This window comes from Heterodontus francisci, chromosome 7 (assembly GCF_036365525.1).
Source record: "Heterodontus francisci isolate sHetFra1 chromosome 7, sHetFra1.hap1, whole genome shotgun sequence".
In the NCBI taxonomy this organism is placed as follows: Eukaryota; Metazoa; Chordata; class Chondrichthyes; order Heterodontiformes; family Heterodontidae; genus Heterodontus; species Heterodontus francisci.
The window spans coordinates 39,144,152-39,161,194 of NC_090377.1; the positions used below are offsets into that span (position 1 = coordinate 39,144,152).

General features: G+C 42.7%; 1 protein-coding gene across 2 annotated transcripts in view; it reads left to right on the forward strand.

The window, feature by feature from the left end:
* The window catches only part of si:ch211-246m6.5 (von Willebrand factor D and EGF domain-containing protein), a 297,063-nt gene that overhangs the window by 234,109 nt on the left and 45,911 nt on the right, over positions 1-17,043 (forward strand). For both annotated transcript variants that reach the window (XM_068035012.1, XM_068035013.1), the window contains exon 20: positions 7,362-7,526. In XM_068035012.1, the coding sequence (XP_067891113.1) occupies positions 7,362-7,526 (165 nt within the window). The remainder of the gene's footprint in view (positions 1-7,361; positions 7,527-17,043) is intronic.

Consider the following 17,043-nt stretch of genomic DNA (forward strand, 5'->3'; position numbering starts at 1 on the left):
TTTCCTGGCACCAGCCATTTTTGTCAAGGCATGTTCGGAGCTGATGGGGCTACCTGCTGCCACAAGGCGAGCAGCCAATTAGGCTCATTAAGAGCCTTGTAAGGGCAGTTAAAAGAGACCAACTGGGATTTTCCAGTTGGCCTCCAGTTTTCTGATTTGATGGGGAGGCAGTTTAACTCTCTGGTGGTCAGCACCCAGCAGCAGGCAGGCAGGCCTATGGGCCCTCCCTGCCTGCCTGGGTGTGGGTACTGCCAAAGGCTACCCTGTGGAGGGATTGCCCCCCCGTCCACCTCCCTCCAAAACAGTGGTGGCTTGGCTGCTTTTTATGCTTCTTAATTAAATTTTTAAAAATGTCGGCGAGGGGCGTCTTCATGTTTAAGTGTCCTCTCAGTTACTTACCCTCTGCTGCAGCCCGCTGTTCCTCTCAATCTGGAAGATTTCTGATAGGCCCTCCAGCTTCAAGAGCCCGCCTATCACCCTTATTTGGACAGGGAGCCTGTCTCCATGCCAATTAAGGTGACACCCTGGTCAACATCCTAAAGAACTCCGGCTTCCCACCACAAAATGAAATTTCAGCCCTCAGTCTCTACATGTATGCTTTTATATTGGTATTCGTGGAAAAATTCTGGAAATTATAATTTATTTCAATCACCAACTTTGTACCTGGTATTTTCCCGTCCTTCCCAAGCCCAGTGTCAAAATGCTTGTTTCCTTGAAAGCCAATGTATAAAAATTGGATTTTTCATCCAAATTCATGCTTGTGCACATAAGATATCAGGCAAACTTAATTTATGAATCTGTATGTACTATCTGCCGAAAGACCTAAACAACAAGAAATCTTCTAAAAACATCAGTTTATGAAACGAAAACAAGAAACGCTGGAAATACTCAGCAGGTCTGGCAGCATCTGTGGAGCGAGAAGCAGAGTTAATGTTCTGATGAAGGGTCACTGACCTGAAACGTTAACTCTGCTTCTCTCTCCACAGATGCTGCCAGACCTGCTCAGTATTTCCAGTGTTTCTTGTTTTCGTTTCAGATTTCCAGCATCTGCAGTATTTTGCTTTTATCAATTTATTAAAGGTACGTATTGAAACCAGTAGGCCCTCGGAAGTTTTATATTTATATTTGTCTGATTTTCCACCAATTATATCAATTTGGCATATGGGAAATATTTCAACAGAATCATATTATCTCTGGAAGTCACTGTCATTGAGTTCAGCTCTTGGCTTTTCTCATCATTTTATTTTTCAAAGATAATTCAAAGCTTGCTGGCTTTATGCTTTTTGGTAGCATATGTGCTGAAGAAGTAGAATCAATAATTCTTATATATATATATATATATATATATCTGTGTGTATATATGTGTTTGTTACTGTGTCATGAGTTAATTGTAGCACATCATTCTGTTTGTTTGGCATCCAAGAAAAAGAGCTATGTTCAAAGGATGTGGTCGTGTCCCTTGCCAATTACATTGTTAATGGGTGTACAACATACATAGGATTAAAGAGCTTTTCTGCTCAGAAGATGATCTATATTAAGATCCAATCAATTATTTTCTGTTAATTTTTTTAAAATTCTATGTTCTTATTTAAATTTGCTTCTCCGTCTCTGCCTAACCCCAAGTTTTCATGTATTATTTCCCCCTCTCATATGACACGCAGACAATCCGTTTCCTAACATTTGCAGTATATTCTTTAGAAACAAGGACTAAAAAATGCCAGAGACTATCAGAGTATTGGAGTAGTCAGGTCTGAAGATGCCAAAGGCATGGATGAAATTTTCAATAGCAGACGAGTTGAAGTAGGCAGAAAATGTTATAGAGGTGAAAGTCGGTGGCCTTTGTGATGGAAAGCATATAAAGTTGTAAGGTCAATTCAGTGTTGAACAGCATACAAAGGCTGCAACAGTCTGGCTTAGCCTCAGACAGAGAGAAGGTAGGAGTTGGTGGCGGTGAGGGTATGAAGACTATGGCCTGGGGTTGAAGCTTCAGCCTTCCATGTTTAGGTGGAGGAGGTTACAGCTCAGCCAAGATTGGATGTATACAAGCAGTCTGACAGCACAGACAGGAGATGGAGAGGTCCAACTGGGAGCCAATGGTTTACCTGCAGAAGCTAACGTTCCTGATTTCACCAAGGGGTAGCATGTAAGTGAGGAAGAGGAGAGAACCAAATATGATGATATTGCAGGCAAAGAAATGTCATTGCAAGATATGCTTTGGCTATGATTGACTATGTAAGAGTGAAACCAAACAAGGGCAGTCCATGGAGCTGGACAATAGAAGAGAGGAGGGTAGTGTGATTTACTGTGTCAAAAAATGCAGAGAGGTAAAGAAGGTAAAGCCACAGAGAACATAATTTATGACTTTGGTTTGGGCCATTTCATTGGGTGGGGTATTAAGCTGATGGGAGACTGAAAGGGGAGGAAAGAAAAAAAGGGAAGGCCTGTGATAGGGTGAAAGGCAGGAGAGATTAAATGAAAAGCTTGATAGTCCAAGGCAAAAGGAGATGGGAATGGGCCAAACAGATAAGCATTAGATGGTTCTAGAGGAGGCGTAAATGGTCCGAGCAGAATCATTACCAACAGCTGCTATCTGAAAAAACAGGAACAGTGGTTATGATCTGAAATCGTTGAATGTAATGTTGAGTCCGTTAAGTTGTAAAGTGCCTAATCAAAAGACAAGGTGCTGTTCCTTGAGCTTAAATAGTATAGGAGGTCAAGGACAAAGAGGTGAGAGTGAGGCAGACAATTAAAATGACAGGTGACCAGAGCTCGGGGTCACGCTTTTAGACTGAATAGTAGTGTTCTGCAAAGTGATCATCCAGTCTATGTTTGGTCTTCCCACTGTAGAGGAGACCACCTTTTCATCAGTGAATACAGTATATTAAATTGAAAGAAGTATAAGTAAATTGGTGTTTTACCTGGAAGGACTGTTTTAGCTCCTGGCCAGTGAGAAGGTAAAAGGGCAGGTGTTGCATCGCCTTTGCTTGCATGGAAAGGAATCATGGAAAGGGGAGGGGGTGTTGGTGGTGATTGAGGAGTGGACCAGGGTGTCACGAAGAGAACAGTCCCTTTGCAATGCTAAAAGGAAAGGGGAAGGGAAGATGTGTTTCGTGGAGGTGGCAGAAAGGCGGAGGATGATCCATTGATTGTGGAGCCTGATCCGTCTTCAGAACTTCTGTTTCACCTGGACCCCTCCCTCTGGCCTCTTACCCTCTCTAGATCTTTTTGTTGGGAATGGATGGAGTGACATCATTTGTCTCAATTTTCCTACTCCCTTCACTCACTCTAAACTACCTGCCTCTGAGCTTACAGCATCCTGTTCTCTCATGTCCAACCCTAACATTGTCATTAAACCTGCTGACAAGGGTGGCACTATTGATGTTTGGTGAATGAGCCTTGCAGGGGCTGAATACCAACGCTCTGACAGCTCCTCCTACTTCCCCCTGGACCATGACACCTCCACTGAACATCAAGTGCTTGTTTACCATACTGTCACTAACCTTATCTCCTCTGGCGATCTTCCATCCACAGCCTCTAATCTCATAGACCACCACCGCCCCCCACCAACCCGGCAAAGCCAATTTCTGCCTCCTTCCAAGACCCACAAACAGGACTGCCCTTTTAGCCTGTTGCTGTCCCACCAAACTGATTTTTTTTTCCTATCTTGGCTCTTACTGTTTTCTCCTCTTGACCACTCTCTTCCCACCTACATCTGTGACTCTTCCGACACCCTCCAGCACTTTAACAATTTTCAGTTTGCTGTCCCTAACCATTTCCTATTCACCATGGATGCTCAATCCTTCTATCACTCCATCTCTCACTAGGATGGTCTGAGGACCCTCTGCTTCTTCCTTTAATGGAGGCCCAACCAGTCCCCATCCATACCTTCTCCACCTGCCTGAACTTCTTACATTGAACATCTTTGACTCAAGTCACTTCCACAATATGAAAGGTGTTGCTGTGGGAACTCGAATGGGTCCGAGTTATGCTTGGTGCCAGTCCTACTCAGGTTCCCCTCTTTCTCTCCTTTTCAGGTATATTAATGCCTGTTTGGGTGCCATTTCCTACTCCTGCCCCAAACTGAAAAATTTTATCAACTTTGCTTCCAATTTCCACCCTTCCCTCATCTTCACGTGGTCCACCTGTTGACTCTTCCATTCTTCCCGTCCCTCCTTCAACTTTCCTTGCTCCATTTCTGGTGCAAGGCTAATGACCAACATCTACTATAAGCCCACCAACTCCCACAGCTACCTTGACTATACTTCTTCCCATCCCACCCTGTATGGAATCTATCCCATTTTTCCAGTTTCACCATTTCTGTCACATCTGTTCTGACGATGCCACTTTTTATTCCAATACTTACAATATGCCTTCCTTTTTCCTCAACCGAGGATTTCCCCTGCCCCACCGCCCCGTGATTGATAGGCGCCCCTGATCGTGTCTGTTTCATTTCCCGCACTTCTGCTCTCACCACTTCCCCTCCCTCCCAGAACCATGACTCCCCTTGTCCTCACCTTTCACCCCACCAACCTCCACATTCAGTGGATCATCCTCCACCATTTCTGCCATCTCCAGCATGATGCCACCACCAAACATGTCTTCCCCTTTCCTCCCCTTGCAGCATTCCAAAGGGACCGTTCCCTCTGCGACACCCTAGTCCACTCTTCAGTCACCCACAGCACCTTCCCATGGAAGTGCAGGAGATGCAACACCTATCCTTTTACCTCTTCCCTTCCAAACATTCCTTCCAGGTGAAACCATGATTTGCTTGTACTTCTTTCAGTTTGGTTTACTGTATTCGCTGCTTATGATGCAGTTTCCTCCATATTGGGAAGACCAAACGTAGATTGGGTGGTCGCGAACACCTCTGTATGACCTTGAGTTTCAAATCGCTTGTCATTTTAATTCTTTGCCCCACTTCCACTTTGACCTCTAGTCCTTGACCTCCCACCCTGTTCTAATGAAGGTTAACGGAAGCTCATAGAACAGCACCTCATCTTTTGATCAGACACATTACAGCCTACCAGTCAGCATTCAGGTCAACAATTTCAGATCATAACCACTCCTTCCATATTTTTCTTTGGAGAATAGCTGTTGATAATGATTCTGCTTGTGTCATTTACACCTCCTCCAGACCCAATTTTTTTTCTTGTGCCATTACCATCCCCTTTTACCTTGATCGTGTTTATTTGTGACATAGGTGCGTTGGGCCAGATTTGTGGTTGGTACCCTTGGAGGGCAAGACATATCCAACAGTTTGTCTGGAATCTGTAATTTGATCTAGTCCACTGTAGGGTAATTCAAGGTCTGTGCAATATGTAATTTGATCCAGCCATTATCAGACATGCAGGCAGGCTTCAGAGCTGCAGTGCTGCTGTGATTGAACAGTATGACTGAAGAAGGTGCAAATCATGTGAGGATGGTGATATGGTAGAATGCTCAAAGTGGAGCCGTCGTTAGCTTTGTGAAGCTCCTCTTTTATTTAGTGCCCTGCAAATGTATTTATATTTGTCCTTGGCTGGTAAAATAAAATACTTTTTACCTTAATGGGCTAGTTACTTCTTTGGAGCTTTATGCTTTTTTCCCTTCTGGAAGTGAAAAAAACTCTTCAATTTAGAATGAAGGGACCAAAGTTAAGGCTACAACTTTAATATAGAAACATTCCTTAAAATAGGCAACAGAAAACATTAAGTGCAGATGTTCAGTGGCTTCGGATTTCAGTGCTGCTAATGTAGCAGGAAGCTCGTAAGGGTTTGTCAGTCAATAAACCAATGAGTGCATGTCTGTGGAGGGGTGGGGTATGTGTATGGGGTGCATGTCTGTGTGTGGATGTGTGTAGGGTGCATGTGTGTGTGTGTGCGTGCATGTCTATGTGGGGGTGTGTGTGTATGTGGTTGCCGGTGTGTGAGGTCCAGTTAGATGGGGACATGTACTTGAAAAGCACTAATGCAGGGTTATGGGGAAAAAGCTAGGGTGTGGGACTAAATTGGACAACTTGTTCAAAGAGCTGGCACAGGTGTGGCAGGCCCAATAGCCTCCTGCTGTGCTGTAATATTCTATAATTCAGCATGCATGTAGATGTGTCATATTGGAGCCACATCAAACTCAAAAAGGCTTTGCATAGCTCCTCCTCTCATCTTCCCACCCCCACAAAGAGAATAGCCACGAACTGGTATCAAAGAACTCACAAATGTGAAGGCCTCACTTAGTAAACTGCAAGAACCAGGAACTATTTAAAAGTGGCCAGATAAGCAACACAGCACACCATTAAATATATGAGTGCATTACTGCTACTTTCTGGACTGCAGCATGAACAATACCACACCACCAGTTAGAGATATGCAGCTTCTTCAGCAGCTGCCTACCTCCAGGCTCCAGCCTTGCAAGGCAACAAGGCATGTAAGTAGTTCCTGGTTCTTGCTGTCTCCTAAGCAAGGCCTTAGATCCACATTTGCTTCCGGCTCCAGGCTTGGGAACCATCCTGCTTTGGCAGCCAGGCCCCACTTCCGGTTTCCTCTCCAGTCAGTACTCTGGAGGCTGGGTGCGTACGCAGGCGTAACCAATCAAGTGCAGATGCGCAGTCCTAAATGGAGTGCGCATGCGCAGAGGGACTGATGCACCTTGCAATTAACTCTCTGTTTTTATCTTACACCATCATCTCTTTTGTCATTAATCTCTTCTGCCTTCTATCACAGACCTTCTCTTTTGTTCTTTCCTCACCTCCTCACTTTCCCTGCCACGTGCCTGCCTTAAACTTGTTTTTTCATATTGTGCTTTTGGAACAGCTGCTAATTATTCTGCCATTAACACTCTCTCTGGACTACTGCTTTGTCTTTCACACAACCATTTACACTCCCTATGCCTTTATCCTTTGACATCCCCCCCACCCCCCCACTGCCCTCTGCACTATCACACACCTCCCTTTTGTTCCCTTCCCCACCTCCCCCTTCACTTCTTAAAACCTAAAGCATTTCTAAATTTTGCCAGTTCTGAAGAAAGATCAGACCTGAAATGTTAACTCTGCTTCTGTCTCCACAGATGCTGCCTGACCTGCTGAGTATTTCCAGCATTTTCTGTTATTATTCCCTGCCTCTGTACTGGCTTAAAACCTGTTATATCTCTAACTATTTCCAGTTCTAATCAAAGGTCAGCAACCTGAAACATTAACTCTGTCTCTCTTTCCACAGATGCTGTCTGACCTGCTGAGTATTTTCAGCTATTTCTGTTTTTATAGCTAATATAAATGCTTTAAAAAAAAAAGTTTAATCCAGTTGTTTGTAAGTTTTATGACTTGGCTACTGATACATTTCCATGTAATGAACTGTTCTGATTTCTAAACTAACCTCCTGCTTTTTATTTAGGCTTAACCACTGCATCAGAGCACACAATTACTTGTGCAAATAAACCCTGCTTCCCAGGAGTTCAGTGTTTCAATCGGAAACCACCTTACATTGGTTTTGCTTGTGGTCGCTGTCCTGTAGGATTCTTTGGCACTGGGCGAACATGTATGAAGATCCCTCAGCTTGGTGAGTGTGATTTTTAACACTGTAAACCCATGAATACATGAAAGTAGAATGCATAGCAATATAGAATGGTTACAAATACAGAAGGAGGCCATTTGGCCCATCGTGTTAAAGAGCAACTCAGCTAGTCCCACTCTCCTGCCCTTTCTTCGTAGCCTTGCAATTTTTTTCTCTTTAGGTGCTTATTTCAATTCCCTTTTGAGAGCCATGATTGAATCTGCATCCACCACACCCTCAGGCAGAGCATTCCAGATCCTAACCACTTGCTGCATTAAAAATGTTTCTCTTCAGGTCGCAATTGGTACTTTTACCATTCAACTTAAATTAGTATCCTCTGGTTCTTGACCCTTCTGCCAATGGGAACAGTTCCCCCCCCCCCCACCCCATCTGCTCTGTCCAGACCCCTCATGATTTTGAACATCTCTATCAAATCACCTCTCAACCCTCTCTAAGGAGAACAGCCGCAGCTTCTACAATCTATCCACAAAACTGAAGTCCCTCATCCCTTGAACCATTCATGTAAATCTTTTCTGCACCCTCCCTAAAGCCTGAGAGCAAGTTGTCAGGCAAACCCCACCTGCCAAGACTGAGGCACACATTATTTCACCACATGAACATTAAAATGTAAAAAATTGCAATCTCTGACTGGAGGGGCATTTGCATAATACAAGACAATGTGGAAACAAAGGGAGCCAGTCCCTGTTTCTTCAATACACAGAAGTGGTCACACCAGTTCTAGTCACATGTCCAGCTGGCTGAGTTTTTGGATTTGAACTTCCAACAAAGGATGTTGAAGAGATTTTTCCATATAAGGAACTAGTCACATGAGCACCTGCTGAGCACCCTGGGAGTTTTTTGAATTTTAAACTCCCATCAAAGAGGTCAGACAAAGCCGTGTGCTCATGGAGTAAAGACCTTCTCCTGGGACTGAAAACATTTCCTCTCCTGTCCGCCTACCTTCATCTTTTCCCATGGAACTGAATCTTGTGAAAACACATGAAAAATAAAAGAAAGTAAGATTTCCTACGTGAACAAGGTTTTAAGAAGACTAATACTGGGCCCCAACGAAATGCAAGACCATATCTTCAATCAAGGACTCTAGTAAGCTCGAGAAACAGTAACAAGATATTGCCTCAAACTGTTCTACTTATCTTTTCTTCTGCTCTTGTCTATCCCTATTTTGCAAGTTTATATCGCATGTGCATGCTAGCATGAGCACGTGTCATATATCCGTAGACGTGAACCGTTTTAGAGTTTAAGTTTTAATGTTTTAATAAATTTCCTCTTTCTGCTTTAAACCAAAGAAAGCCTGTTTGTGCTCAGTTATTTGCCTGATAATTCGAAACTGTGAACACAGATTCATAAAAAGGGGAGCTTTAAACACTGTGTGTTTAAAATTAAACCCTGTTACAATAAGACCGGGTAAAGACAGCCAAAGACTCCTAGACACATAGCTCATCTGGTTGTAACAAAGTGTACTTGATATTATATTACAGTTTTTATGCAAGTCCAATGAGAAAGGAGGCACTGCTGGACTTGGTTCTTGGGAATGAGGTGGACCAAGTGGATCAAGTATCAATAGGAGAGCATTTAGGGGATAGTGATTATTGTATCGTAAGGTTTAGGCTGACTATGGAAAAGGACAAAGGGTAATCCAGGGTAAGAATAATTAACTGGGGGAAGGCCAACTTCAATGGGGTAAGAATGGAGCTGGGGCAAATAAACTGGAATCAAAAGCTAGCAGGAAAACCGATAGATGAACAACGGGCTATCTTCAAAGAAGAGATAGATTGGGCACAGTCAAGGTATGTTCCCTCAAAGGGGAAAAGTAGGGCAAACAAATCCAGAGCCCCCTGGATGATGAAAGAGTTAGAGATTAAGATAAAGAAGAAAAAGTGTGCTTATGAGAGATGCCAGGTAGAAAATACTATTGAGAACCAGGCTGAATATAGACGATTCCGAGGGGAAGTGAAAGTGAAAATAACAGAAGCAAAGAGAGAGCATGAGAAGAGACTGACAGCTAGCATGAAAGTAAATCCCAAAGTTTTTTATAGGCAAATAAATAGTAAAAGGGCAATGTTGAAAGAGGAGGTAAGTCAGACACTACAGGGGTTTAAAATGGTTAAAGAGGAAGGAATAGATAGGCTGTCTGTACTTAAAGTGGATAAAGAACCAGGACCAGATGAGATGTATACAAGGATACTGAGGGAATTGAGGGTGGAAATCGCAGAGGCACTGGCCATAATTTTTCAGTCTTCCTTAGACTCGGGGTTGGTGCCAGAGGACTGGAGAATTGCAAACGTTACACCCTTATTCAAAAAATGGTGTAAAGATCAGCCCAGCAACTACAGACCAGTCAGTTTAACTTCGGTGGTGGGAAAACTTCTAGAAAAAATAATTTGGAACAAAATCAATAGTCACATGGACAAATGCGAGTTAATTAAGGAAAGCCAGCATAGATTTCTTAAGGGAAAGTCATATTTAACTAACTTGCTGGAGCTTTTGAGGAGGTAGCAGAGAGGGTTGATGAGGGCAATGCTGTTGATGTGGTGTACATGGACTTTCAAAAGGCGTGTGATACAGTGCCACACAACAGACTTGTAAGCAAACTTGTAGCTCATGGAATAAAAGGGATGGTAGCAACATGGATACAAAACTGGCTAACAGGAAACAAAGAGTAATTGTTAATGGATGTTTTTCGGGCTGGAGGAAGGTTTGTAGTGGAGTTCCCCAGGGATCAGTTTTGGGACCCTTGCTTTTCCTCATATATATTAATGGCCTAGACCTTGGTGTACAGGGCAAAATTTCAAAGTTTGCAGATGATATGAAACTTCGAAGTATTGTGAACTGTGAGGAGGATAGTGTAGAACTTCAAATGGACAGAGACAAACTGTGGAATGGGCAAACAGGTGGCAGATGAAGTTCAATGCAGAGAAATGTAAAGTGATTCATTTTGGTAGGAGGAACATGGAGAGACAATATAAAATAAAGGATACAATTCTAAAAGGGGTGCAGAATCAGAGGGACTTAGGTGTATATGTGCATAAGTCATTGAAGGTGGCAGGACAGGTTGAGAGAATGATTAATAAAGCATACAGTATCCTGGGCTTTATTAATAGGGGCAAAGAGTACAAGAGCAAGGAAGTTATGTTGAACCTGTATTAGACACTAGTTCAGCCTCAGCTGGAGTATTGCGTCCAGTTCTGGGCGCCGCACTTTAGGAAAGACGCGAGGGCATTGGAGAGAGTACAGAAAGATTCACAAGAATGTCTCCAGGGATGAGGAACTTCAGTTATCAAGATAGATTGAAGAAGTTAGGACTGTTTTCCTTGGAGAAGAGAAGACTGAGAGATGATTTGATAGAGGTATTCAAAATCCTGAGGGGTCTGGATGGAGTAGATAGAGAGAAACTGTTCCCACACGTGAAAGGATTGAGAACGAGAGGGCACAGATTTAAAGTATTTGGTAAGAGAAGCAAAAGTGACATGAGGAAAATCATTTTCACACAGTGAGTGGTTAAGGTCTAGAATGCATTGCTTGAGAAAGTGGTGGAGGCAGGTTCAATTGAAGCATTCAAAAGGGAATTAGACAGTTATATGAAAAGCAAGAATGTGCAGGGTTATGGGAAGAAGGCAGGGGATGGAACTGAGGGAATTGCTCTTTCAGAGAGCTGGTGCAGACACGATGGGCCAAATGGCCTCCTTGTGCAATGTAACAATTCTGTGATTCTGTCATCAATTCAGTTCTCTATGTGCTGTAACTGATACAATTAGTTATCCTAACCTAAGCTTTTACTTTGTTTTCATCAAGGTGCTATTAAAAACAAGCTTGTTGTTTTAATACTTTCAGATAAAAGAGATAAAGATTTAATAAGTCTTATCAGAGAATAAGAGAACATTTTGAATGGCCCAGATCTTGCATCTCGCAGCCCAATTTTTTTAAAAAAATAAGTTAGAACAATGCATATTTATCTAAATTTCACAGCATTTTATGTCAAGAAGTAATTAACTGGCCATGTGTTGTTGTCTTTTGGCTGAATAAATGTTATATTATACTTCATCTGGACACAAACATATATCCTTCCACTTCCTGCTGATTCAGGAATCAATACAGTTCTTTTTTGGAATGGCTTGACAGTTGTTACTCACTGTTAGTAGATGTCAATCTATTCCATAAATCATCCAGTCCGAATATCAAAATCATTCCTGTATTTGACATATATAGATGTAATGTTGAAAAAGGTGATCTACTACCACCTTCTCAAGGGCAACTAGGAATAGACACTAAATGCCTGCCTTGTCAGCAATGCCTATATCCCAAGAATGAGTTAAAAAAAAAAGTTGCTCAGGTAAAACAGAATCATCAACAGATCTGTCAGTGTTGATAAGTAGCCCTGAAGGCTCATCAACCACTCAATTGTTACTTTCTGGTACAATAAGTAAAACATAAATTAAATACAAATGTACTTTAAATGGTTGCATTGAAATTTTTACATGGCTTAAGCCTAGATTCCTAAAGCCACAATGCAGGTAGGGCTTTTTAGTAATAACAGCTTTACTACGACCCAGGGACCTTGAATCAAAATGGCACAGTTACAAGTGTATGTAAACCTGGAGCTCACTGGGCCCATTAAAAGCTCTTCCAGGATAGATTGTTTGCAGATGTTTCTCATCTTTGTTTTGAAACCACTTACTGTCGTGATATGATGTGTTTTTGTTTCTGTATGTCACGCATTCTTTTTGTTGTCACTAGTAAAATACAGTGTGGCATGATGATCTACATTTGCTATCTTGTAATTTAGTTTTAATGATTGGAAAGCATAATAGGAAACTCCTATTGCAAATTGTCCTAAATTGGGTTGCTTCAGACTATATCAGCCCACTTTGTAATTGTGGATGAAATTACTGTTATAACAAAAAATAAGAGTGCCGATCTTTCTCTAATTCACAATTCAAGATTGAAATCTTGTGCTGAGAAAGTACTCATTTCAAAGCCACATATTGATGCAATTTTGTCAGTGGATCATTAGTCAACAACAAAAATCGACGTTCTCACAGTTTTCACTAAAAGAGGGATTACATTCTTAGAGTTCAAACAGCCTGACCATTTCATTTGTTTTTACCATGTTGCTGTCCGGTTACATTACAAATTGTTCTCCATCCAGCTGTGGCTCAGTTGGTAGTACTGTTACCTCTGAGTCCAGAAGGCTGTAGCTTCAAGTCTCACTCCAGGACTTAAGCACAGAATTCTAGGCTGACACGCGAGTGCAGTTTCCAGGTGTTGTACTTTCAGAGGTACTTTTGGAGAGAAGTTAAATCCAGCCTCTGTCTACCCTGTTAGGTGAACGCAAAAGATCCCATGGCACTATTTCAAAGAAGAGCAGGGGAGTTATTCCTGGTCCCCTAGCCAATATTTATCCCTCAACTAACATCACAAAAATAGATTATCTGGTCATTATCACACTGTGTTTGTGAGAGCCTGCTGTGCGTAAATTGTTTCTTACTTTACAACATGCCCTGTTTCTTACATTACGGAAGTGACTACACTAGAAGAGTACTTCACTGGCTGTAAAGCGCTTTGGGATGTCCTGAGATTGTGAAAGGTTCTATACAAATGCATGTCTTGTTTTTTTTTTCTCTTACGTGGGAACAGCCATTTTACCTGTAGTGCTACTAGTTTTTCCTGACGTCCTGGTACTTGTGGGCATTTAACCGCTGGTGCTGATGAATCTTCTAGTAGTATATTAAAGTGAATGTTGGGATAATATAGCAGTAGATACTTATTTATTTATCAATGAATGGTGACATTTGTTAAAATTCAACAGAGTTGACCATGGAGTCATCAGTAGGATTGACTTACAAAAATCATAGAATGATAGAATGTGTACAGCACAGAAGGAGGCCATTTGGCCTATTGTGTCTGTGCCAGCTCTCTGCAAGAGCAACTCACCTCATCCCACTCTCATGTCTTTTCCCCATAGCCCTGCAAATTTTTTCTCTTCAGATAATTATCCAGCTCTCTTTGGAAGGGCTCGATTGAATCTGCCTCCACCACACTCTCAGGCAGTGCATTCCAGATCCTAACCACTCGCTGCATAAAGAATATTTTCCTTACCTCGCTGTTGCTTATTTTGCCAATCACCTTAAATCGGTGTCCTCTGGTGCCGGATACTTCAGCCATTGGGAACCGTTTCTCCCTATCTGTTCAGATCCCTCATGATTTTGAACAGCTCTATCAAATCTTCTCTTAACCAATCCACCTATCCACGTAACTGAAGTTCTTCATCCCTGGAACCATTCTCGTGAATCTTTTTTGCACCTCCTCTAATCCCTTAATCTCCTTCCTAATGTGTGATGCCCAGAACTGGACACAGTACTCTCGTTGAGGCCGAACCAGTGTTTTATACAGGTTTATCATAACTTCCTTGATTTTGTACTCTATGCCCCTATTTATAAAGGGGAACGCAATGTCTATTTTAGGATTGATTAGTGCCCTATATAGACAAGAGATATCATTCTTTATGAATACTTTCCAATTATTTTTACTGTGTAAGAATTATTTCAAATTTTCAAGAAGTTAGTAGTGAAATGGCTCTATCTTATTGTACCAGGAAATTCAAGGAAATATGTCAAAAGAAATCCACTGAAACAACCCACTATTTTCAGCAAATAGCAACTTATCAATATCAAAAGTACCAGTGAATTGCCTGACTGAAATGTAGTCATTTTCAATTTTACTTGCCTACTAAGAGCAAAGATTTAAAATTTGAGTAAGCATCAACAATGATTGCTCAGCCATATTATGTGAAAAGTTCAACAGTCCTGGGTAGTGTATCTTGAATTTCCGATGGGGACTCTCATCAGTTGAGGGCCCCTACTGAAATTTTGGGCTTGATTCCACTCTTCCAGGTAGAGTTCCTGAGGGACCCACCCCTCTGGATCTGTCCCAGGCTCGACCCATTTTTCTGAGTTATAGTTGCGACCAACCAGGATCCCAGCAGGATTTCCAGAGAGGTCCAACTAATGTGAAGAAGACAATCATGACAGTGGTGCAGCCTGAACTAGTCCCTTTCCATCTATTTTCTGACCTCAGGGCAGTTACCACCATTCCCAGAAGCTACTGCTGCCTTCCATATGGTAACTCTTGGAAGTGATGGTCAATGGGGTGGATGCCATGAAATCCAAGACCCCTCCCTCCCTCAGTGTCATTTGCATACAGCAAGAGGGAAAGGGTAGTCAGGTGCAAGTTGGGGTTGTAATTTAGGTGGGGGCAGTATCCTTACTGCTGGAGCGATAGCCCTGCTGCCAGGGATTTTCTTCATTCTCTGCAGCTAACCTACTGTCTTTAGACGGGATCGTTTTTATGTGTGCAGTGGCTGTGAGGGGACTGTGCAAATAGTTTCAAACAAAATAACAATCTTTGGCAAAATATATGCATACACTACACATCTTTTTTAATGAAAACACTGAGGATTAAATTTTCCACTTTTGATGGAAAATGGAAATGTTTGTTTAATGACACACTGGTGAAATTGCAGGAAGGTATGGCTGAGAAGGTAATTTCATTAGCTGTGATAATTAAAAACTAGCAGCCAACCACAACGCACTTACAATAATCCTTTAATGCTTCTCAAGCAGCTGAGCCACTTAACCGAAATAAAATGTCAACGTTTGATTCAGGTGTGAAGTGTTCTGTTTTTGAGGAAATTGGCTGAACTTCAAGTAGATTTACCGAACAGGCTGAGCTTGTGCTGGTAACTCTCTATTGTGCAGAAACTTAAGACTTTTGGTAGAGAAGTACAGCCACACTTGGGGCGGCACAGTGGCGCAGTGGTTAGCACTGCAGCCTCACAGCTCCAGGGACCCGGGTTCGATTCCGGGTACTGCCTGTGTGGAGTTTGCAAGTTCTCCCTGTGTCTGCGTGGGTTTTCTCCGGGTGCTCCGGTTTCCTCCCACAAGCCAAAAGACTTGCAGGTTGATAGGTAAATTGGCTATTATAAATTGTCACTAGTGTAGGTGGTAGGGAAATATAGGGACAGGTGGGGATGTTTGGCAGGAATATGGGATTAGTGTAGGATTAGTATAAATGGGTGGTTGATGTTCGGCACAGACTCGGTGGGCCGAAGGGCCTGTTTCAGTGCTGTATCTCTAATCTCTAAAGAGGCAACAAATGTACCGTGTGTCTTGTGTAGAGCTCTGCAGAAAGTTGTGTAAGAAAATGGAACGAAGGTAAAACATGAATATGATTGTGAAATAGTTGAAATACATAGACTTGAACATTAAAGGCACATTCAAAAAATGTCACTGACACAGAAGTTAATTTGAATCTCGTAGGCAGGATTATGCAGTTTACAGTGTGAAGGGCATGATGGAAAGGAGAATGTACTGCATAAAGTAAATTCTGAACAAACGACACTCTCTCAATTCCCCATTTTCTCGCACTTAAAGGCAAAAATCTACAAAGCAGGAGGACACAGGACAGAATCTTGCCGTCTTTGAAGATTATCTGAGGTTGGGAACAAAATTCGGTCCCAAATCCACTGGTGATGCCTGGCCGCCCACTTGCCCAATCTTACCGAAGGCAGCCAATTAAGAGTCTGCCTCCAGAAGTGCCATCCAGTTAAGGATGGCAGGTGGTTCAGGCACCTGGCTGGCCCAGCAGGAGGGCCCAGAGAAATGTCCTGCTCTCAGCTCCACCAGGAGAGGTGGGCACTGCTGCAGCAGGCAGGTGAACGCAAGGGCACCTCAAGATGGAGGCACTATTGGAAGATTTAAGAAATTATTAAAATTATTTGTGGCCACAACTGCCAGGCCATTATTGTGGAGGGGAACCCCCTCCATAGGATGGCCAGCGGCCGCAGCTGTAGCCCTATGGCAGAAGCAACTCCAGAGGGGGTGGAGATAAATAAAGAAGGCCCCGCTGGTCTGTCCAGCATGCCATTGGGGGTCCGCCTCCAAGAACCTGCCAGGCTTCAACCGCAGCGTGGGGCCTGTCCACTGCCGATAAGATCCCGGCAGCATCCCCAATCTGACACCGTGGCCAGTTAATTGGCACTAATAGACTACCCACCATTGCTGGGCAGTTAGCCACTTCCGTTGCTCACCCACTTCCAGCAAGATCACCCGGAGGCAGGAACATGGTGACCTTTTTGATTTCCCTCCCGGTCCCACCTCCGCAGGTCTCATAAGATTCCACCCACAGTGTGGAACAGGTAGTACTTGTGACATGAACCAACTCACTACACATCAGGGAGCAATGTTTGATATATTTGTGAGGAAGATTTTAGAAGACACTAGGACGATGGAGTTTGAAAAGGTGTGCAGAATTCCCGATGGTGAATCATATCACTCTTGCATTCTATTATTATTTGAATAATATTATGCAGAACTGGACAGATTCCTGACAAGAAATGCGGTTCAGGATTATTAGGAATGCACCAAGGGAATACAGTGGCTAGGTGGGCTAGATGGACTGAAGATCTTCTCCTGTCTGAAGCTGTTACTATAATTGTGTCCCTACG